The sequence below is a fragment of the Mya arenaria genome, chromosome 7 (assembly GCF_026914265.1).
Source record: "Mya arenaria isolate MELC-2E11 chromosome 7, ASM2691426v1".
Taxonomy (NCBI): domain Eukaryota; kingdom Metazoa; phylum Mollusca; class Bivalvia; order Myida; family Myidae; genus Mya; species Mya arenaria.
The window spans coordinates 63,751,396-63,776,098 of record NC_069128.1 but is presented as its reverse complement, the minus strand read 5'-3'; the positions used below and the strand labels follow the sequence as shown (position 1 = coordinate 63,776,098).

The 24,703-nt window shown below is 37.7% G+C and overlaps 3 protein-coding genes across 5 annotated transcripts; 1 reads left to right on the top strand and 2 right to left on the bottom strand.

Moving 5' to 3' along the window:
• Positions 1-1,506: 1,506 nt before the first annotated feature.
• On the bottom strand, positions 1,507-12,935 carry LOC128241591 (lim and transglutaminase domain protein ltd-1-like). Of its 3 annotated transcripts, XM_052958595.1 has the most exons (14): positions 12,802-12,935; positions 10,483-10,592; positions 9,876-9,989; positions 9,260-9,344; positions 8,642-8,783; positions 7,692-7,884; positions 6,685-7,398; positions 5,355-5,516; positions 5,193-5,216; positions 4,619-4,790; positions 4,207-4,350; positions 3,846-3,982; positions 2,795-2,980; positions 1,507-2,382 (listed from the first exon to the last, which is right to left on the bottom strand). In XM_052958595.1, the coding sequence occupies exons 2-14, from the start codon at positions 10,543-10,545 to the stop codon at positions 1,930-1,932; spliced, it is 2,589 nt and encodes an 862-aa protein (XP_052814555.1). In that variant the 5' UTR covers positions 10,546-10,592; positions 12,802-12,935; the 3' UTR covers positions 1,507-1,929. The 3 variants fall into 3 exon arrangements, with proteins under 3 accessions (XP_052814555.1, XP_052814554.1, XP_052814556.1); XM_052958594.1 differs by lacking the exon at positions 12,802-12,935 and having other exon boundaries at positions 10,483-10,819; XM_052958596.1 differs by lacking the exons at positions 5,193-5,216; positions 12,802-12,935 and having other exon boundaries at positions 10,483-10,819.
• Positions 12,936-14,189: 1,254 nt separating this feature from the next.
• On the top strand, positions 14,190-17,558 carry LOC128239859 (zinc transporter ZIP1-like). The gene has a single exon (XM_052956305.1). The coding sequence runs from the start codon at positions 14,313-14,315 to the stop codon at positions 15,414-15,416; it is 1,104 nt and encodes a 367-aa protein (XP_052812265.1). The 5' UTR covers positions 14,190-14,312; the 3' UTR covers positions 15,417-17,558.
• Positions 17,559-21,299: 3,741 nt separating this feature from the next.
• Positions 21,300-23,145, bottom strand: LOC128241492 (TELO2-interacting protein 2-like). The gene has a single exon (XM_052958446.1). It carries the CDS (start codon positions 23,087-23,089, stop codon positions 21,503-21,505), a length of 1,587 nt encoding a protein of 528 aa, XP_052814406.1. The 5' UTR covers positions 23,090-23,145; the 3' UTR covers positions 21,300-21,502.
• Between the last annotated feature and the right edge of the window lie 1,558 nt (positions 23,146-24,703).

The following is a 24,703-nucleotide window of genomic DNA, read 5'->3' as shown; positions in this document are numbered from 1 at the left end:
CATTTGAATGTCACATCAATGAAAGAATGTCACATCAACATTAGAATAACACATCAATGAAAGAATGTCACACCGACATAAGAATGTCACATCAAAGGAAGAATGTCACACCAACATTAGAAGGTCACATCACTGGAAGACTGTCACATCTAAGGAAGAATGTCACACCAACATTAGAATGTCACATCAATGGAAGAATGTCACATCAATGGAAGAATGTCACATCAATGAAAGAATTTCAAATCAACATTAGAATGTCACATCAATCGAAGAATTTCACTTCAACATTAGAATGTCACATCAAGAAGAATGTCACATTAACATTAGAATTTCACATCAAGGCAATACGGTCATAACACAAGGTCCAAATAAGAGCATTAATTTGTGGAAAGTTTCATTTGCCATCATGTTCCTTTGGAAAGACATTCATTTATTTGATCAACAATATGTGAAATTTTTATGCCAACTAAGGCCATACCAATTTGTATTGTTTGGCATCCACCCATAATATGAAAACCTATTCCTGTGTTTCATGGATAGCCCCAAAGCTCGCACCAAGCCATTGAGGCAATGTTTTCTATTGAACTGTCTATAACATATTATTAAATAAATACATGCACAAAACAATTGCAATACAAAGAAGAATGATGACAATAATACTAACCTGTAAACACATTATGAGGTACTAAATGGACTCAACACTGGCAATTTTAACCCGCATCCAATGTTTTTGTTTTCATCATAACTGCGTATCGCTGGCACCGGATTTTCAAACTCAAACATTTTTTTAAAAAAATCAAAAACAATCTTACAATTTCTCACTAAAAATTATAATACCGAATATATAAAAAAAATTGATTTTTTTTTAAATATGCACTTTGTACTGTATATTATACTAACATACAGTACAAAGTGCATATTTAAAAAAAAAATTGTACGATTGTTTTTTATTTTTTAAAAAAATGTTTGAGTTTGAAAATCCGGTGCCATTTGTGCATATATATGCGCTCACGCGCACGAGAACGCTACCGAACAGTGCAAAAATACTTGTCACCGTGTAGGAAACTATAAAAATGCATGGAAATGGGTAGTGAGCGCAGATGAGGCAAAATCATACGCATGACATGAAGGGACAAACATACTAATACAAAAAATATTAAACAGTTCATCTACAGAGAACGTTCGGTTAAACACAATTATGCTGTGACAGAATATGTGGATGGTAGTCAAAGTGAGACGCGTTCATGCTATACGTGATGTATTTTAAGGAGTATCAGACATTTAAACAAGTATCTGGTAAGCAATGAGGAAGGCATGTTACAGCTTGGATTTAGTTTGTCTTCTTTGCACAAAAAAGTCGAACTGTTAAACATTTCAAATCCCTTTCGAGTGGAAATGAATTGTTTATATATGAAATATGTCAGTAGCTTTCTTTGATAAGATACTGTAATAAACCACTTACCCATTTCACGTGTTCAGTTTTGAATCATGAGAAAAGGGTCTGTATTTGTCTCTTACCATTTTATTAATGCCATATCCTTACTACATAAACAATATATTTTATATTTTTACTAAAGAAATAGCAGTGTTTAATACATAAATAATAATTGAAAATGCCACAGTTTATATGTTCTTTACATACCATTGTTTATCACAGTTCTAGCAGCAAAATCATATTTCATTTCCTTAACTTCTACTGCACATCCATGTTTTATTCCTATTATATACCGACTGGAACTAGTAAATTAAATGTAGTATTAAGTAGTTGATGTTATCTACATCTATGGTATGTCCACCAGTTCAGAGATTTTACCATCCCCAGCCACTACTTATCATTCGCAATCCGATCTTATTATGACTGTCTTCATGTCCATTTCATTATTGACCGCGGGGTTTTCTTTGAGAAACCTCAAAGTGTGATGATCAAACTTAATTCTGTGGCTTCCATCCTGCATATGCCACTGGCGTCACAGCCTCCCTTTCGGTAGGCTTAGACGGACTCGCAAAGAACTTCCTTAGCAACATCGCCCCGTGGCCGTTTTGTTTTTCCTCCGGGGCAAATGGATGGACTGGATTACCCTGCTCTTCGGACTTCCGTTGGCCATTACTTCTGGTTTTCTGCTGCGCGGATGAGTCCCGACGGTCGGAATTTTCGTTATGCATCTTTTCCGAAGAATCTTCGCGCGGGGTGCCCGAGTCCTCCTCTTGGAGTGGTGGCCCGCGGCCGACGAAAACGTTTGACGGCCTGGTGGTCGTTGCATCGGATGTGGCGGCGGTGTCCGTCTCTCGGTACGTCTCGCGTCCGGACAGATCCCGAGACAGCTGATTTCGTTCCCGCTCGTTCATATCACGTTGTTGAACGTCACGGATGAACTGCTTGTTCTGTAAAGAACAATAAAGCCGCGATGCTGTAAAGCTACCTATTGAGTGCCTGTCTCTCACCCATACAGGTCTATGTCTGGTACTAAAATGCTACACAACACGTGCAGGTTAATTACTATTTGGGAAATGCATAACTACTGTTGAAAATCTCGAACTCGCACCTAGGATTCCTGTGGAAATGCCCCCCCTGTACTATGGCTGACCATCCACTAGTGGATCAAGGAGGGCGCACCCGCCCCCTCCCCCTTAAATCACCCAAGTTTACTTTTTATTTCAAAATAGGAGAAAAGGGCAATAAAATGCGCACAAAATGCACCATTTGTTAAAATTTTCAAGGCGGTTAACCCCCCCCCCCCCCCGCCAACACTTTTCAGAAAAATGAGCACTCCTATCTCAATGAAATTGAACGTACCCATTTATAGAAAGCACTGACACCATTGGAGACCTCGCGTGTCTTCTCCATGCTGTACGGCTTGATGACGTCATCAGCCTGCTCAGCCACGTGAACATAGACGTCTTCGGGTCGGCGGGCGAGGATGCGGCGCTTTAGGCTGTCAGCGCCAGGCTGGTTCATCAAGTATTGGATCTGTTCCCACTCCTGGTATTGATATTGAATTGGGATCAGACAAAAACGTAAGCTGATTAATAAATGTGCATGTACATGTACCCTTGTAATCATTTTACTGTGATATTGGGACCCACTGCAATAAAGCATCTTTGGGGAAAAGTGTCTAAAATTATATCATACAGCGTTTTTAACAAATCCCCTCTAGTTTTCATCCAATTTATATCGGCGAAGATATCGGGTAAAGAGAAGATGCTTTTCCGCTTACAGAACAATGTGGTGTGTGTATGAAATGTGGATGGATGGTTAGGTATTGGCGACGTACCCTAACAAACAACCCTAACAACGACATTCTAAAAGAAGCAGTTGTTTTGTTTTAGCCTCTTACTAGCAGTGTGTGTATACCATATGAAAAATTAAGTCATATATGCTACGTCGGAAGGCAACATTTTGCAAAAAATGAAGAATTAAAACAAAAATATTTTTTCTTTTACTACACCATTATAAATAAAACAAAGCGCAGTCTACGCCGCTTGAAGTACCCCGCCTTCGTTTGATTACCGAAGTTTGATAAAGTGATTAGTTTAATCATACAATTCGATACACCTGTTTCCAAAATAATGTTTTGACAGTGCTCCGTCAGGTTTGTCGAAGTGTTTTAAGTGTTTTAAGAAACTAAACTCTCAATCAAACTCTGGTAAAAGATCGAAGGCGGGGCTCCGTAAGTGGCGTTGACTGCGCATTGTTTCATTTAAAATGGTCAAGAAATGGTGAAGTAATCTTTGTTTAAACCTTCCGAAGAATGATTCGAAGCAAAATACTGCTTGCCGACGTAGCATTTATGACGCAATTTATCACGTGGTATACACACACTGAACAAGGTGATAACCATTAATACCTCTAAGTCATCCTTGCGTTCCCCTAGAAGCAGGTACGTGGCCATCATGACGTCATGGGCCACCCGCGGCGGACGCCGGTAGTTGTGGATCTCCGTCATCGTGTGGGGATCCATCCGCGCTATGGGGTGCATGTAACCTGTATAATATAACGGAGAAATTGAATTCTAGTTGAAAGACACTTTTAAGAGTTATTTTCTGTAGTATTGCAATATAAAGGGTGCCTAAGGATTAGGGCGTAGCCAACCTTACAGAACCACTCAAAAAGACGAACTCTTCATACTGTCTTTTATTTTGGCATTCCAGATACATATTATACCTGACATCAAAATATTTATCCAACGTTCACTATAAATCACATACCTTTCCGTCGTCCAAGGGACCCGTCCACCGCCTCCGCCCGCTTGATATCGTCCTGCAGGTCCGCCGTGTACGGGGATGCACGAGCACGCTCTAACCACTTCCGCAATACGTTCCCATTACGACCCTTGATGGCCGAGTTTAACTCTGCAGTAAAAAGGTAAATCGTGGTAGGTAACTGACAAGAAATTGGCTACTTTTGATGCAAAGTAAACAAAAAATAAAGTTTTTATAATGCAACATTTTTATTATACAAAAAAGATAAATGACTGTCTAAATGCGCAAGAAAACGACCATAATACCAATAAAATACAAATGAGACAGATCCCTGGGAGCATTCGAAGAGCGAATTTGCAAAATAAAATATATGTGGCGACTTGTCGGCATTACATAGCCACAATCACACAGTCCCCACCTGTTTTGACCTCCCAGTACTGCTTAATCTTGACATCCGCACGTTTCCGCTCGCCCTTGTCCGGAACGTTATAAAGGTCGAGGGCGTCCAGGGCCGCCTGTAGTTCTTTCCGGCTTGTGTGCGTCTCCAGGTGCCGCTCCAGCCGAGCACGTAGCATCTTGTCCCGGTGTTTCTATTGATGTCCAAACATAAAATCCCAGACATAGTGTGGCTGGCAAATACGTTTAAAGCTTTTTTAAAGACTCCGGATAGTAAGGTCTTAAGTAAACATATTTGATGTTTGTGGTTCATTTGTCAGAATCTATCTACGTAAAAATAATGAACAGAAAATTTGAAAAATCTTCGACTTTCATTGGCCCACAGAAAAATGCAAACACCGAATAGCATCATTTAAAGAACTTACCCATAGTAGAATCTCACTCAAAGTTAGTTCAGAATTGCAAATTTTAAAGTAAACAATATGCATTTCACAGACATCGGGGTTATAGAAACACGTCAACAAAGCAAGACCATCAGTTAGAAACTGGGTATTGAAAACCCTTCACCAAAACATAAACTCGTGCATCGAACATACCCTTCTGTGTCCCCGTTCATAGTTCTTTTAAAAAAATGGAAAAAAATATCATTTTTAACAATCATATGAAATTAATTGCAATATGCCAACACGAAATGGAAAAATATGTGTATATGTTTTAATCAGTTTAGTGCCTAAAATGAAATGCTCGGGTGCGCATACCTCTGGTAACCTTGGTTTCTCTCTCTGGCGAAGCAGATAGACACAAGCCAGGTGGTAATCTTTAGTTCCGGCCTCTCGAGCGAACACCTTAAGCGCGTAGTGGCCGTCTTCCGGTATCTGGACGCTCAGGCGCAGTTCGTCTTCCGTAATCTCGCTCTCGACCTGGAGAAATATATACCGTAAACTAAGCATACTCAATGTGTGAACACGTGTCAGGGTGTGCCTGAATTTTACAGTGGGGACGGGACTCATTGACGGAGACTCGTTTATTCAGAAAAAAAATCATGTACACGTTCCGCAGCTTTTCTTCTTCGGACTTAGTACTCTTCGTGCAGCTGTATGTAGCAGGGACACGTTATGAACGAGCACAGTTCTTCATCGATGCCATGGGGTGCAGCCATTTAAGTAGGTTTCACCACATCAGTGTCTTTAGTCTATGACTTGGTGCATTCATTCGTAATGTGATATATAATCACTCAACAGAAAACAATGATGGTTTATAATGGAAAGCATCGCAAACATCGGCTGAGAGCATCATGTCAATAATAGACGGCTGCAAGTCTGGCAGGTTTGTTAGCAGGCTGAACTCCATCTTGGTTGGACTACAGACACCACCTCTATATTTTCTTATTCATCGCCGGGAACGCAAAAGCGTTCCTACATTTCGTCTTTGTTGTCAGAGTGGCCCTGTGCACGTTCTGTAGCTTGCTTTCGAGAGCAGCTTTGTACAACTAATACAGCTGTATATGGCAATATTATTTTCAATATTATGAGATGCAGCCATCTCGGTAGGTTCGACCAGAACTGCATCTTTCGTTTCAGGTTCTTTGACTTCGTTTCTGATCGAACCTTCAACCGCTATCGCACCATTCTCAGCAGAAAGCACGGGTGGTTCATAACGGATAGCATAGCAAACATTGACGGAGTTATCTGGACTGGTTATTGGTAGTTGAAAGTGACAGGCTGAAATCCATCTCGGGTCTTTCGCAAAGGGTGAAGTCTGCATTCAAATTGCATCACTTCTATCACTTGCATCACTTGGTGTATGGCATTGAATATCCGATACACGGATATAAGTCGTGGGAATATCGGGTACATGAAAATCCAGATGAGGTCGCTCATTTCTGCCAATGTCGCCTCGCACAGACTGTCCGTGTACATGTTAGTCTCAATAAATCGCGCCCCAGTTAGAGATATGTATCTTCATTTTCGCTGAATGTAATAAAATTATCTACTTTTTTATTGATAAACTAGTACATATGTAGAGTTTTGGAAACATTACGGAAACAATCTTTATTTAGTTATTTTCTACATTAATAAATTTCAATACCTGTTCCACAAGTTGGTATATAGGCAAATAACTGTGGGTGAGTTCCGGAACAACGTCAAGATCACGTGTTAGGCGGAAGTGGATGTCACGTGTCTCCCCCGGCTTCATGTAGATGCAACCCTCAAAATGTGTGAGGGGGACCAAACCTAATTTCCGGCACGTGGGGCCCGGGCCCCAGCCGATTGGTGGCACTTCCGGTAAAGGTTCTGGAAGTGTTTCCTCAGTGAACTTCCGGTCGGACTGAATTCTGAACTGGCATAACATGTCTTTTATTTTAGCACCGTTTTTATTTGCATCGACATTATAAATGTCAAATAAGTATCTTCCGGGTACAGGAAAAACTAATTCACATATAAACTTCGACGGCTTCCGATTGACAAACACAAACTTTTCAAGCGTTTTCGGCGCTTCAGATTTCTTATCCATGTCTTTTAACGGCTGCTGATAAGTCAACAAGCATTTAATTTGGATATTATCCATCTGTTTTCGAGGAAACGCGATCTCGAAATCCATTTTTCCGTTGTGAGTGGTAACTGAGCCGGCCTTGAGCCCCAAGATGGACGCGTCCATTTGAAAGAAAGCGGGAGTAAAGTAGGGAAGCTTGATAAACTCTTCCTTAGAGTACGCCTGGTTTAGGAGCTGCCAGCGGAAGTTCTCTGGATGGCAGATGGTCGCGAACTCGTCCGGGTCCGTAAAGAAAAAGAAGTCAGCATTCTGTAAATAGAAGCATATGTCTTCATTTGAGCTAATATCAGATTAAAAAATGTATTTACATCGTTATTAAACTTAGAATCAATTTGTTACTTAATAGCCTTTCTTCCACCTTAAGTACATGTAATAAGGGCACGCTGTACTCGCCCTAAAGAATTTAGAGTCAGTCTGTTCTAGCCTACAAATATTACAACAGAAAGACTTGTCGTTTTAATAGAATACTTGTACTTCAACTATAAAACACTTTTCCTTTCCATGCTCTGAGCATGTAATGCCTCAGCATTGTTGGCACATACCGCCTGGCCGTTCTGCACGTTCTGGTTGTCGTCCGTAGCGCCCGCCATCGCCCATTGCACGTGCACAAGCCGCCACTCCTCATCCGCGAACACCGCACACCAACACGTGGTCATCTGCCGATCCGGCTTCCCGATATAGTAGTCCTTTCCCTTTCCTAGACCATGGAGGATCTTGCACGGAATACCCGACCGTCTGAAAGATATATATATATTTATTTACTCCACTGAGGATTTTTTGTTAAACTGTCGCAACATCCGGCGTTAAGTCAAAGTGTTTGCGGCTAACATTTGTAAGTTGGTTCCCCGCTTGCAGAGTACGCACTTCGATCCAACAAGGATACAAAACAAAAGAGTTTGCTACTGTCGCCTCCAAGGAAAGTTGATTTGGAAAACAAACTGATCAATTGTGGCAACGAGACTTTTTTACATTGACACAGCAACTCAAAATTATCAATATTGTGTAAGAGATATGGAGCCGATTGTTTAAAACTTCTTTAAAGTCAACAGTGTTGATTACGTCATACGGTTGTTAACTTTCAAATTGTTTCCGTCCTGGAAGTGTTTAGATACATTTGTGATCTGCTGTATTTCTTACAAGATTTGAGACAAGTGTTTCAGCTGAACTTGTTAATATCTAAATATGTGAGCTCATCATCGAATAGTTCACGTCTAAAAGTTAACAACGATATCGTTAACCAAGTTGTTAACTTCAGCATAGTACCGAACAAATGTCGTACCTTTGTGGCAATATCCTTGAATAGCGGTAGGTGTAAATTAGATATTTGGTGGCATTTTCAGCCTTAAAATCGTCATAGAATTGCCTCGTGTGGTTAAAAGTGGAAGCAATCGGACCACCATTATCCAACGTCATTGACACATCTTCTATCTCGAGGCTTGTCGGAAATGTCCGAGTTGTTACGATTGAGGGGGAAGCAGAAACACTATTATACCTGCAGAGAATGGTGAAGAATGTCGTGAAGTCCCCTTCTCCAGCCTTGATGAGCTTCATGTACCCTCGGGGCGTGTCCCCATCCTTTTCTAGGTCCAGGGCGTCGTCATGGTAGTCTTGACAACGCATCCACAGGAAAATCGCTGAGGAAATATGCACATCTGTATACATGTATGGTGCATGTGCAAGATATATTAGTGTTTTCAAATCAGCTGACTTTAACTGCATCATCATTAATCTTCAGAGTCAATCGGAACACCTCGGCCAGTATAAAACAGGAATTGAAACATCTTCTATCACGAACCTTGCCGGAGATGTCCGAGTTGTTACGATTGCGTCCAGAGTATTTTAGAAGATGGTTAAACATGCACGCGAAAGGAAAATCCTTAAAAAGGCGACTCATTCGTCAACTGCGGAGCAGGCGATAAAATACCACCAAAATCAGAAAATGTAAGAAAGAACTCGTACTAGGTAAGTTCGATATGACAGTTCTCTGGCAGTGTGTCCTCTAACATATACCTTAAACGTTAGATGAGACTGACCGCACGGAACGGCCGGCATTCAGAGTAAACGACAAAAAAAAACGCAAAAATAAAAGACAAATTATGAAAAAGTGTACCTGTGACATGGTGGGCCTCCTTGGTCGCGCCCTCTGACAGGTACTTGAGGAGGGACTCGTATGTCTGATCCATCTGCTTCGGCATCTGAAATCAGACGACATATCTTGTTTTACCCTCCAAGAATGAAAAGAGCATGCTACTCAACCGAGTCAGTTAATTAGTTTGAAACAGTGCTTAATATATGTATGGCCAGTCCTGAGGATCCCGTTCAAGTTTAAATTCAGGTCAGTCGGGTCAGTGCATCGCCTTATCTTTAATAAAAAAAAAAAAAAATGCGTAACCTTTACTTCTCTTCAGTGTTTCCAAGGTTCAAAGTTCTTACGTGTTTGCTTTTCAAAGGATTGAAATGGTTGTCCAGTTAGCGCAACAAGGCGAACCGGGCTCGATTCCCAGCCTGGGCGCCAGGCATGTGAGTTTAATAAGTGGTCACCAAGCCGGACAAGTGGGGTTTTCCGGGTTATCCGGTTCCCCGTAGCACAAGACACCACTCTCGCGCAACATCGTGCTATTGAGAATGACTTAGTTTAAGTTATCATAACTTTCTTAACAATCGTTGTAAAATGAATAATGTTTAAACTAGAGGAATGAAACTTGAGTATGTTTTTAAATGCTCACAGTGTCGATCCGTGTCTGTATTCGGCTGTTGACATCTTTGTCTATAACCTCGTCCCGACAGGAGTCCGGAATGTAGGGCGGTGGGTAATCGGGATTATCGTCGGCTATATTTTTCTTAATGTGAAAAAAGGATGAATTCAAAATTGTAATCAGAAAGCTTAGATTTACGGTATATTTTATATACTACAGAATAACATATATACTATATACAATGTAATTCAAAATACTTGCAGTGGCGTAGCTGCATAAAGGCATTGTAGGCCTTTGCCTACAACTTTTTTAAAAAATGACAAAATTTAGGTAACCCAGAAATGCAATAAAAACTAAAAGCTACTCAAACACTTTAAACAACTCAAAGGTTTATATTATTTTAACCAAAGCAAGGTCGGTGTTTATTTAAACAACATGCAGGGTGTATTGCTTGATTTTATTGTAATCATTGCAAGTATAATTGAGTGTGTGTGTGTAATGTTTTATATATAAGAACAAGTGTCGTCGTTTTGTTTACATCAGCTTTTTTTAAAAACTCTTTAATAAATTTAACAATTAAATATGATCGTTACCAAGAAAACCATAATTAACGTATAAAATGTCTGTTTTGACTTACGTAGTCGACGTCCTCTGTTTTCCGTTTGGCTTCTCCGTCCGCTGATGAGCCCACACACCCCATTGTCACGTGCAGAGCGCGCGAGAAATTCAACACTTCGCACTTCTTCCCTGATACATAAAGTCAGTCCGTAAGGCGCTTCCAGAAATCTTTCACATATGAACGTAAAATGTCGAAAGGTTATTATAAGAACCTGTTATTACAATAAACAATTGAGTCTGGTTATAGTTCTGTTCTTTGACTCGGCACCGGACTATTTATTCCATCTTCTTCAAAGAAGTCCAGATATGATTTAGATTAATGAAGATGCAAACTTCACTGAATAACGTAAACACAACACGTTCATCCTTGGTGATCGATATGATTGATTGAATTCGGTGTGCCTTAAAGGGACACAATACAAGCTGATGCAAAAAAAGTGTTTTAATGAATTATCATGTTTAACTCGCTTCGTGTAATGATCAACACAAAACAGAATACGATTTATGTACTGATTAAAAAACTATTAGCGATATTTTGGAGCTTTTATACGAGGAATTTTGAGGATACGTAGCTATTAATTGATATTATTTTTATAAAGGCTTTTATCCTTTTATCTGTTTGCAAATCATAGCTTTTTTTGTTTTGATCATTAGTCATCTGCCAAATGTGTTAGACATGATCATGCCTTTAAACTAAACAAAAACTTTTTGGCAACAACCTACACGTGTACTGTGCGCCTTTAAGAGAAACAATTCTGACAACTCTCATACGTTTTTATGGTCAACTCGTAGTCAATTCCAGTGAACAGTTTATGTCATGAAATATTTGCATGTTTGCATTATCCTATATGGTGCGCCTTTAAAGGGCTATTCAGACTTTTTTGATTCAGTCAAGCCATTTGCAGCAGTACAGTGAATGGCGGTCCATGGTTAAGGACGAAAAAGAATTGTATTGATCTCTTTGCAAATATTTATAGCTTCTTCTGGATAGAAAAAGGTACAAAAAATGTCATCGGTTTCTCCTTTTTTGTTGACAATTGAAGTAAGAATATGATGAACATATACAAATTAACATGAATTTTCTATCGACATAACATTGAACAGAGCTGAGATTCAACACTAGAAAGGTTCTACGGCGATTATTTAATGTGACACTTTTATTTAAAATCTATAAATACACATGTATAACAAACATAAATTTTGACTGATAAACCTTTAACTACTTTATACACATTTTGAATGATAAACCTTTAACTTCTTACTGAATAATGAATTTATGGAAAATATTAATTACTGATAACAAGATTGTAACCGTGTAGCTAATAGCTGAAAACCAGAAAATATTAAATGATTGGTAGGTGCTAAAAGATTTACTGTGATCTACTATCGTCTCATACGGTAGAAATATCGTGTTTTCTGCACCTTTCGAATTAATCCCTATGCCCTTAAGCTTATAGGAACCATTGTTTTCAACTATTATTCATCCTTTTCAGTATATTAACACAATTTAATTAATTGTGGAAACTCTTATTTGAGAGTAAGAGTGCATCTGTAAACAAAATCCAGGATAAAAATTATTGTAATGTTGGCCTTTAAACGCTATATCATACACAAAATCTCTCAGTGTATCTCTCACAAATATGTGAGTTAATCATTTTACCGAGTCAAATGAAGCATAACCGAACTAAACCGTCTGAAAAGTAAATGTTATTCAAAATGATTATAAATGGTTCCGATCAGTGTTATTAATCGATGAGATAAGACGGAAATTGATACGTGATGTTAAATGTATCATAATCGTTAAGTAAAATGCATGGCTTCTCCGTTACATATCAACATACATGATGCGTTCAATTTACATTTATGATAATCAATGAACCGTGGAGGGACTGTGTCTCTGATCAAGGGGAATCCCCTTTCAGTGTTGTCCGGTCAACTTGTAACATGTTCCGGAAACAAAACGCCCATTTTTCATTTTCCTTAATAAAATTGTCCCAATTGCCTCAAAATTTGACATATGTTTTTATCCTATATGTAAACACTGAAGGAGAATCCTTTTGGTTCATGATCGAGAAGTTTCCTCCACAGATGAAGCTGATGTAATAAATTTAATTGAAATAAAAAATGAAACAAAACACAAAACTGAAAAATAAACGAAAAGCTAATAAATTTTAATTTGAAGGTGTGTTGTTCGACCTAACAAATTTTTTGCTAAATATCGTTTATACATAAGAGCAAATGCCATTGTTGTTATTCATGGCAACCACAATTCAAAAAATGAAAATCATAAAAAATGATTAATTTAAAAGTGGGAAATAGTTTATCTTTAAATACTTACAAATCGAAAGTCACGGTAAGAAGAAACAACCCTTTAAGTCCAAATAATCCGAGGATTTTTAATTAATTAAAAGTGAAAGACAAACATAATAATACTTCATTGTTTATACATGTACGGTAAGTGTAAAGGTGTCGCGTTACTTTTGAAACAATATACGCGCGCTTTGTTATATAGACATTGAAGCATGATCAATATTGAAAATGAAAAACATGAACATAATGAAAATAAGAATAAATAAAATCAGCTCTGGTAACAAAATGTAACTATTCGCAATAATTAAAGTTTTTTAGCAACTCTCCTGTCGGAACACTATCATGCATGGCTTTTTCAATTTATTTTAAAGCTGTACTCTCAGGGATAGACCTTTTTTATTTGTTATCTTCGAATGAGCCATTTTTGCGTAAATGTCTTCAAACCAATTATATTAGACTGCTGACAAATGATCAGATCTGCTGTTTTTCATATTTAAGCTCCAAAATTGATGTTAAAGCTGCACTCTCACAGATTGAACGTGTTGACAACTTTTTTAATTTTTGTCTTGAAAAGAGCCAATTTTTGCATAAATCAATGGAAAACAGTTATATAAGACTGCTGACAAGAAATTAGATCGCAAATCAAAGTTTGACATTTAAGTTATTTTTTTTATATTTTATGCATTTTTTCTTAAACCGTTAGTAACGGTTTAAGCCATAAAACATTTTTTTTTTAAAACGGAAATATAAAAATATACGATTTGGTTTTTTGTCGGCAATCTTATATCATCGGTAAGCAGATATCTACACAAAAATTGCCCTTTCCAAGACAAAAAATAAATAAGTTGTAAACATGATAAATCTGCGAGAGTGCAGCTTTAAAACACCAATCTTGGAAAATATGGCTAGAAGCGTTACTAACGCTTAAAGAAAACTGAAATTTTCGGCAGTTTTCCAAACAATTAAGATATGTTTTATTTCGAGTTATCTTAAATGATTGCATTGGTACCAAACTCAGCTGATTTTGAAACAAAAACTAAAAAAGGGTCAAAATTGTTAATCTATGAGAGACACAACTTTACGTTGTCCATCAAATGATTATGAAATATTGTCAGTCCTTCATTCACTAAGTGTGTACAGTAGCGTACGTCATTAGCATCTATATAGACGAGTTAAGAATTTCAAAATCAATCCTCTACAACATTAAAACGTGTTTTTTCAATGAAGGTGTTACACCGAAACATTTAAGGTTATAAACTTTACGTGTTTGTGTGTTGTTGTTTTTTATTCATATTCGAGGATATGAGTTATACACGCGCGCGAACAAGCTATCACCGAAATCATGTTTGTGCTGCCTGACCATTTTACAATTTTCATAACCAGAAAATTACTGTTGCAGTCATGTGATCCTTTAGGAAACAAAATGGCGGATGACAAATAATGACAAATAATCTTGTGACATTTAATTATAAGCAAGAAAGACGTTTGTGATTTTATGAAAAATTCATCCTATATCCAATAATCCTAATACAATGCACGATGAATGTGATTATTGTCAAAGTGTTAGTTCTAGTCGGTTTGCTTGTGCTGACATTTGTGTTTGGAATTATTCCAGTGATTCTCAAAAATGTTTTTAAGAAACGTGCCGACACTGAAAGTCACAAGTCTCGCTACAGAACTATACTGAGCTTCCTCAGCTGCTATGCTGCAGGTGTATTCCTGGCCACAGGAGTTCTTGACCTACTTCCAGATGTCCGTGTAAGCATCGGCACTACATTCGATGACATTAGCTTGTTTACTTCATTTCCGGTGGCCGAGTTTGTGATGATGTTTGGTTTCTTTGTAATATTAATTATAGAACAAATAGTTCTATGTGTAAAAGAAGGTCAGACGCAATCAAATCAAGAAACTGAACGGAAACCTCTCCTGACTGATGATGAACCGGAAAGCTCTGTAAGAGATTATTACCGGTCAACTTCAAATGCCAGTGAACACTCAATAGGAGGCATAAGTGATGAACCATTTAGTCATAGTTTTCCTGGGACACCATCCAGAAGACATTGTTCCAACTGTGAAGAAAGGATTTCTGTTGCGAGTGATCACCACATTTCAAGACATGAAGATCCCGGGGATGATATCCTCCCAGAACATGAACACTCATCACTCCGGGCTCTTTTGTTGATATTGGCCCTCTCCTTCCACTCAGTATTTGAAGGGCTTGCTGTTGGACTTCAGAAGAAAACTGAAGATGTCATAGGAATATTTGGTGCCTTAGTTATTCACAAGTCAATCCTCAGTTTCTGCTTAGGAATGAACTTAATAGAGAGCAGATTGTCACAAGCTGGAATCATCCGATCAATTGTATTCTTCTCAATAACTGCACCAATTGGAATCGGTATTGGAATTGGCATTATGGATTTATGGGACTCAAATAACTCATTGCTTGTTCAAGGAATACTTAGTGGGATTGCTTGCGGAACTTTTCTGTACGTGACATTCTTCGAAGTCCTCCCATCAGAGTTCAATTGCCCTGACCACAGACTCCTGAAAGTCCTGTTTTTAATTTTGGGTTTCGCTACAGTAACTTGTGTTTTGTTTCTAGATAAAGACAATGGTCCTACCTGCTATGTTAAGCCACAATGATTAGATCTGTTGGTTCTATTGTGATTTTAATTGAAGTTCTTAATGTTAAAAATATTTTATTGTAATATTGACATATTTTACTGCTGTAAGGTTCTTTTTTCATTTACAGCTTTGTATGAAAGATCTGTTAAACATGTTCATATAGAAAGAACAAATGAGTTATACATAATACTGTAATGCATTAAATTTAATTTGTTTCTTGTATGCATACATGTACATCATAACATGTATATCAAGTGTAAACCTATATTGTGCCCCTTTAATGCATAGCAAGTTCTAAAAACTATATTCACATGATGTTGTTATTGATTGACTAAAGAAGTGGAATAAGTTTATAACCAATATATGTCAACTTTAATAACTGATACATTTAATATTTTTCACACACAAATAAGTCACAATATGCCCATTATATTGATGATTATGCTTCCTTGAATGAATATTGTCATTTTAATGATTTGTCAAGACTTTCATACTTCGCTAGTTGCTATTTTTTTTCCTTTTCTTTGCTGAAATGTGAAACTTGGTGTCATAACATACTCATTTATCTAAAACAAGATTATGGAAACATCTGTTTGAATTATAAACACTTTAAAACAAATGTTTATATAAAGATAAGCTTTAAATATGTGCTTCCCTAAAATTGCACTGCCCATCCCTGAATATGATCCATTAAAAGATCACACTTAGATTTTAATGATAATGGAATGCTGCATACATGTATAGATAGACTATCTGAGTGGGGGCTGTAACTTTTACATGCATGGAGGGATTTTAAAGTAAATTAGCAAATGTGTTAAGTTTGACAGACAATGTGTCTTGTGCAGGACACAAAACCCTTCTTCAAAGTTCAAGATCACACTTAAAATTTGATCATTATTCATTGCTGCATTTTACGCATAAATAGGGTTTAGATGGTCGAGTTCTGGTTGTAACTCTGTCATGAATGAACAAATTATAAATTACTTGGCAGATGTGTTGGATACAGAAATACATGTCACTGTCACCTTTTAGACCCACATCTCTTTTTGAAAGGTCAAGGTCACACTTACGGGCTCATTATTATGGAATTCTGCATATATACAGATAGAATATAGTTGATTGTATTTGGGCTATAACTTTGTTATGTGGCATGCCTGGATGGATTTTGAAATAAAATGGCTTATGTTCAGTACTTTAAGGCAATGTGTCATTTATAAGACAACCCTTCTTCAAAGTTAGAGAATCACTAGAGTTGGATCATTATTGAATGTTGCTTATCTACACATAGAGTGTAGATGGTCGTGTCCAAGCTGTAGCTTTGTCATGCCGGGAGGGATTTTTAATATTTCTTGGCACATGTTTGGTACATAAAGGCAATGTATTGTGCAACCTGCATCGCCTCCCAAAAAGTCAACCTTACACTTTTAGGGTAATTATTATAGATTGATGCATACATGTATACAGGGTCATAGAGAAATGGCACTTGTTTCTGGGGATGTAATTTTGTCATGCATAGAATATGCCCCTTATGTCCATGAAGGTGTTCATATTAAAATCATGCTGTATGTCTAACTGTCCTTCTACTCTATTAAACGTTATTTTACCATGCTTGGAAGGATTTTACAATAACTTAGCACATGTATTCTGTACATAGTAGACATGACATGTGCAGGACCCATCTTGAAGATCATATACCATTACATTGTATGTGTAATGTGAAAGACCCATGTCCCTTCCTCCTACTTCATCACTCTCACATACTTGAGGTTAACCATCATGGGGGCTGGCATATGCTTATATTATGTTAGCTCTCCCAGAATGGAGGTACATGTATATCAGAATTTGCATAATCTATTAAACAAAATGACACTTCGGGGACATTCGTCTTTACTGTGACAGCTGTTGTTAGTTGAATTTTTATCTATTTTTTAATGTAGGTAAAATTATGTTGGTAGAATGCTTTTATGGAGAATTTAATCTGTACTTGGGAAGTTATATGGATGAGCAATTGTTTGAAAATATATTAAATCATATTTTACATATATAACTCTTGCATGTATTAATACTATTATGAAGTTTTGTTGGTACAATATATGTTCTATTTCATTAAATGTTTAAATAGTTTAAAGTTTAAAGAAAGTAATAAAAGTACGTACTTGATTTTTATAGTTTTTTAGCACAACTATTCGAAGAATAAGGAGGCTATACCACACGCCCCAGCATCTGTGTCCGGGTCAAGTTGCATTTTCACTTAAAACTCCAATACCCTTCAGTCAGTTCACTTAGTACTTCACATAATTGTTCAGGACGATCAAACAGAGGTTAAATAACTCCATATCAAAGATATAAATAATTGCCCCTGACTAGACTTAGGAATTAAACTAGAGATTGCTTTTTTGAAAAAGCGCATGTCTCCCCCATTGTGTGGTCGTAGGTGAGAAATAATCAATGATGGATCCCAAAATCAATAGGGGCCATCAACTAGTCATGACTAACTGGCATACCAAGTATGAAGTTCCTGGGTGTAAACGTTCTTGAGTTATTGAGCAGAAACCGGTTCTTCACCTCAAGGTCAGTGACCTTGACCTTTGACCAACTGATTGCAAAATCAACTAGACATCATGACCAACCTCACTTCAAAGTTTGGTGAACCTAGATCAAAGCATTCTCCTGATATTGCACGGAAATATTTTTTTACATTAGAGGTCACAGCGACGTTGACCTTTGACCTTGTGACCCCCCAAAATATAGGAGTTTTCTAAACCTCATGATCAACCTCCCTACCAAGTTTGGTGAACCTAGGTCAAACCATTCTCAAGATATTGAGCGGAAATGTTTTTTACATTGGGGGTCGCCGCGACCTTGACCTTTGACCTAGTGACCCCAAAAACAATAGGGATCTTCTACACCTCATGACCAACCTCCCTACCAAGTTTGGTGAACCTAGGTCAAACCGTTCTCAAGATTTTGAGCAGAAATGTTTTTTATATTGGGGGTCGCCGCGACCTTGACCTTTGACCTAGTGACCTCAAAAACAATAGGGATCCTCTACACCTCACGACCAACCTCCCTACCAAGTTTGGTGAACCTAGGTCAAACCATTCTCAAGATATTGAGCGGAAATGTTTTTTACATTGGGGGTCGCCGCGACCTTGACCTTTGACCTAGTGACCCCAAAAACAATAGGGATCCTCTACACCTCACGACCAACCTCCCTACCAAGTTTGGTGAACCTAGGTCAAACCATTCTCAAGATATTGAGCGGAAATGTTTTTTACATTGGGGGTCGCCGCGACCTTGACCTTTGACCTAGTGACCCCAAAAACAATAGGGATCCTCTACACCTCACGACCAACCTCCCTACCAAGTTTGGTGAACCTAGGTCAAACCATTCTCAAGATATTGAGCGGAAATGTTTTTTACATTGGGGGTCGCCGCTACCTTGACCTTTGACCTAGTGACCCCAAAAACAATAGGGATCTTCTACACCTCATGACCAACCTCCCTACCAAGTTTGGTGAACCTAGGTCAAACCATTGTCAAGATATTGAGCGGAAATGTTTTTTACATTGGGGGTCGCCGCGACCTTGACCTTTGACCTAGTGACCCCAAAAACAATAGGGATCTTCTACACCTCATGACCAACCTCCCTACCAAGTTTGGTGATCCTAGGTCATGCGGTTTTCCAGTTATCAATCGGAAACGAAGTGTGACGTACGGACGGACTGACGGACTGACGGACTACCGGACTACCGGACTGACGGACAGGGCAAAAACAATATGTCTCCCCCAGAGAGGGGGAGACATAAAAATCTAGGGCATAATTTAAATCAGGTAAAATTTTGAGGGCAAGTACACACAACTTCTATACCTTTCATTCAATTGACTAATTACTGAACAATATTAACCCTAAATATAAATTATGGCCCTTGATTGACTTTTTTTTGCTTTACCTTTTTTCTGCTTTGACAGGCAAATTTTTTTTACCAGGTTTTCATAAAATGAAAAAAAGAAATAAACAAGAGGCCCAAATGGGCCTATGCTCTACTGGCTGGGTTTGTGTGGTTAACATCACTGTTTTCGAAAGGAACCAAGCTCTAATGGATATGTAAATACTGTACAAGTTTCATCGAGATACAATCAAAACTGAAGGCTGTATCGTGTTAACAAGGAATTGTTTACAGACGCACGGACACACATACTACATACACATTACCATCGCATAAGCTATTCTAGCCTTTGGCCAGTAGAGATAAAAACAGTTGAAATGGAATCACACAACGAAGGCTGACAGAAGTTCTTCTGTTAACCATTGAAAACCCGGTTTCATCGCATCGCAGCGTGTCGTGTTTACTATTTATATCGACTTTCATTTTTATTGCTTTTGACAAGCACATATTAAATCGTTATTGTATTCACTTCCAAGACAAAGCGGCATTTAGTCGAGCGCACTGTCTATGACAGCGCTTGTATTAAGTGAATTCAGTCTATAGAGGCCCATTGTGCCCTCAATCACTACACATCACAAACAATGGATTTGCACTGACCAAGTTTCTGTAAGCTAGCAGCAGAAATCCAGTGAAGAAGATTAACTCAAAGAGGCTACACCTGTTACAGTTGTATGTTGTTGCCACTTATACCTGACCTAGCCCTTATACCTTGTAACCGAACAGTAATGTCACAAAGTTTCATTGTCATTGAAACAATTATTGAACTTATTATCTGTGCATCTTTATCAAATCTGAAAGGGAAACAGGTTTGTTTAGTTCACTTTAGTACAGTGAAGGTCACAACTCTGTGACCCATTATTGTCAGAGAGTCTTTCTGTGTCGTGTGTTCGACCAAATACTAGGTTTAAACTTCCAATGATTTCTTACTACGGTGACATTGACAATTTCACTGTCCAGTTACTCCAACAATTATGAATATGGTAATGGTATTTGAGCTATGCAAGGTGCTGGTTAGAGCCATCATGTCTCCACTCTTACGCAATACATGTAGACGGGAACGTATGACGTTATCCTTTGCCTTCAAATCTTCTACCCTTTGCTCCTATGCCTTCATACTTTTGTGTCTTTCCGTCGTTCCTTTGCATATCCGCCTAAGACGAAACATGATGGCCCCAACAGAACACTGTTGTAATGACAACCAGTTTATTTGGCCTATAAGACAAAATATAAGTATGAACATTAACAAAGGGCGATCACTAAAAAAATACTGCACACAGAGTTATGGATCCTGTACAGTGCACTGTAATGAGTTCTATGTTTGTATATTAAGTTTGATGTCATAACATGTACCTTTAAGACCTTTCAAGTTGGACAAGATTGCCCACACACGCACACACCTACTATTACTAAATCCCCTTCCTGTTTTGGCAAGCTAAGTAATCCAGCTCTGTTCCTGGAGCTTTTAGGAATTTATTTGCATCTGCCTTACCGGATTTGATTTCTTGATTTTGTTTACTCAATCTATTCTCAGCTCAATTTTGAAAAAAAACTTTATGTAATTGTATTAAACTAAAAGGGCCATAACACTGGGAATACTAAAGAACATTTATTAACTTATTATATTATCATTAAACATACTACATGTTCTCTTACCAGCAAGTGTACAAACACTGAACCTGTACATACGAATTAAATTCACCAAGTCCATTGATTCAATTGTAAAGTTCTGAAAAATAAGTGCAGATAGTTCAGTTATTATTTCGTGTGCAAAAATAGTGATCTATGTAAAACCTGGGATACTTTTTTAATTGCTTTAATGTTTTACATACATGTACTTTAATATAAACCTGGGACCAATAATACATATGTAATCCTACTCCCAGTATAAACCCTGACGAAAAAAGGACATCCATACTACCATTTTCAATGCTTTACTTTTGAAATAATGTAATAGTTTCAAGTCTTTATTATTTGCTGTATAAAAGCATACAAGGTTTTTAAGAATGATAAATCATGCACAAATTATACGGTACTTAACACCAAGAAGCCAAATAAAATAATGCAAATGCATTCACTCAGCAAGTTCTTAATAACATGGTACTAAATTTGTATAAGTGTAGAAACATTCTTCCATAAATGACTGTATTATAAATGCTATAATGATATTGAAGCGAGTAATCTGTCAAATATTTCTGTACATGCACTATCAAATGGCAGACTTTTCATGCTACTGATTGTCTTAGTAAAAAACACTCCATCAACAGCTTTCAATAGTTCAAAGCATTCTACACACTTCTTGGTGAGATTTTCTTTCACACTTTCTTTAATATTCCATGTTTTTGAAACAATGTTGTGCAAAACTTTAACTAATATTTTCATCAAACTTCCCATATGAGCATGCATTCTGGGATATGCAACCTTAATGAACACATTCAAAGTGTCAAGAATGTTCAATCTAGCCTCTTCTGTTGGAGCATCTGAAACATCCAGATACTCTTCGATCACTTCAAGAAGAAGCGGAGTATACTTGACAGAATTTATACCAAGAATTTCGATAAAATGCTTAAGCGGCTGAGTATAAACTCTGCGTAGAGCAAGCTTGTTTTCATGGCTAGCTGCTTGCAGTACATTCTGCAACACTTCGTCATATCTTGTGTTTGTGCCAAGTGCATCTGGATTCTTCTCAAGAATTTTGAGTGTCAGAAACATTGCTTCATGGGTCAATGGCAGAAGAGTCTCTTCAGTGGAAACAAGCTGAAGTTTCAGGGCACTGTATATGACTTCAGCTCTACCATACCAGCGAAGTTCTTCACCTGTTGTGTTTTTGAGAATGTGAATTAAACAGCTGGTTCCATTCATCTTGTTATGCAACTCATGATCATCAATGAACAGCAATGTTGGTGGAAGAATAAGCTCTATAAAGTCGCTCACATATGGAAAGATCATTTGCTCCAGACACCAACTAAAACTTGCACACACCACTGGATTATATTTCCAAGTATTTCTCTGCAGCATTGGCTTCCATTGTACCAGTAACTTACCATAAATGGACTTCTTGACAGCTGACTTGTACTCTGTCTCTGATTCAACCAAAGGTGACACATATTTTGTGTCAAGTATAAGAAGTTGACACATTGACAAACAGCAAAACTCTTCCTTCAGCAGCTGTATGCATTCAACGGCACATTCAGTGGATTTTTCACTTGTCCACTGATGTCTCTCAGCGTGTTGTGACACAATAAAAACACAAAAATAACAGTTCTGCAACAATGCTCTCCAGTGGTCTAAATCTTTGTTCCCACGTCCTACCAATACCAGCTTTTTCAGCAGAAATTGAAGTAGGTTGAGAACAAGATAACCCTTGTATGCGACATCTTCAAAATCTGACGCATCATACACAGTGTAGTCTCTACCAGCAAATGATTTCGACTCAGCAAATCGGCAAACTGTCTTTAAACTGCCAACACACATAGCAAACGTTTCCTGCTCATTAAATCCATTGATGAATGTCGAAATCCAATCCACAGGACCATTGTCTATCAAAACAGTGACAATCGCTATGTACTTATCACAAAGATCCCGCCATTTTTTGTCCCGCATAACTTCTCCAGTAGTTTCAAGCATCGATTGTAAACTGTGTCGCTCATACAGATGTAGAGCGAAATCTTTGTCTTTTTTCGAATAGAAACAACCATTTTGTACATTTATTTGACATATTAGTGTCTTTAACTGCACCGCCATAGCTGTGATCAGGCGAAATTCTTTTATTACGACAATGTGCAATGTTTTACAATGGAGGCTGCCATGTTGTTTTTAAAAACTCAACTAAATGCATCGTTATCGACATCGGTCAACCAGCACAAACAGTTTTGAGCACAATCGATATATCTGTGTTAAATACATATGTGTTGATTTGTATAATATGCACACACAATCACATACACGCGCGCACGCATGCACGCTCGCACGCACACACACGCTCGTATAGTGAAAAGCTAGGACTAATCAGTTAAAAGGTAGCAATCTGAACCTTCGAGCAACCGTCGTATACCAGGCCGATGCCATATGACTAAATTAACGGCTTTGATGATTTTGAGGGCAAAGAATTAAAACACAAATGCCAATACTGTCAATCGGTGAGAGTGCAGCTTTAATGCCGTTTGTACATGTATTTGCTTTCAATTATCTTATCAACAACATCTTTGTACATTACATATAAAGAAAAAAACGGTACAGCCACGTACGTTCATTTAGATGTTAACCTAAACCTCATTCGATCCCTGGAATGTGTGCAATTATTCATGTTGTCAATGACCCGAGTGTACCAAGCTCAATTATTACCATAGGTGATCAACATTATGTCCATTTTGTCCAAAGAAAAAGCAGTATTTCTCAGATTTTCAAATACATTCAATCACGCTAATGTTTTAGCACCAACATTTTTTCTCGGTAACGCGTCTGAATATACTCTTTTACTCTTTAATATCGAAATAGAAGAAGAAAAAACACTTAAAAGTATACAAAATATATACAGGTTTGAGTGGGAAGCGAAAAAATATAAAACTGACAACAAAGCCACACGCCCACAATGATTCAAACACAAACATTGGGATAACTTACCCTATAAGCCTTGTATTGAAAAGCATTTCTATAGCTATTCTATGTCGAGGACTTCAAAGACAATATTTGAGCATATAATAACATTTGTTCAAGGGTTCCAGCCGTCACGCAGTGTCTTTGTTTAACACTTCTTATGATTTGCCACACGTTTTTTTCGTCATACAAAAGTACACTTTACTCTAAAAACAAACATGGGCGAGTCTCGTAAATGCGGCGCAGTCGCATATCCATTTACACTGGGAAATACATACTTATTACCGTTAACCATCTGACTGTTTGAGCTCATAGTGTGTACACGCCCTCTGTATGAATATACCGATTCATCTGATTAAAATCAATAAAGGCTAGATGCTGATTTACCAAATTAAATGTATGGCAGATTTGAAAAAAAATACTGCCATCTCATTGGACAAAATACAATTTTGAACACAATGCTGTCTCAATGTTTAACATCTTTTGGATCAATAGGGCTGAAATATTTTCAATCATAATCATATCCGTCATTTTGTTTCAATTATTTATTACATTGCGCTTAATTTGCATGGTAACTACTGTACAATACTTACAATTAATTTAGTTGCAACATTGTGACAACGTTATGACAACGTTGTACAATAGCCTTACCGTAACAGAACCTTCGCACAACGTTATACTAACGTAATGTGTTAGCTGGGTATACTATCGATTTGACCGCACTAATAAAATGTAAAACAATATTATTATGTTCGGGTTTGC

Coding starts and splice junctions, on each gene's coding strand:
- LOC128241591 (XM_052958595.1), bottom strand. CDS start 10,545: ATGGGGTGTGTGGGCTCATCAGCGGACGGAGAAGCCAAACGGAAAACA. Junction 9,990..10,482: donor AAACAGAGGACGTCGACTAC/GTAAGTCAAAAC, acceptor TTTCACATTAAG/AAAAATATAGCCGACGATAA. Junction 4,791..5,192: donor ATGAACGGGGACACAGAAGG/GTATGTTCGATG, acceptor GGACATCAATAG/AAACACCGGGACAAGATGCT.
- LOC128239859 (XM_052956305.1), top strand. CDS start 14,313: ATGAATGTGATTATTGTCAAAGTGTTAGTTCTAGTCGGTTTGCTTGTG.
- LOC128241492 (XM_052958446.1), bottom strand. CDS start 23,089: ATGGCGGTGCAGTTAAAGACACTAATATGTCAAATAAATGTACAAAAT.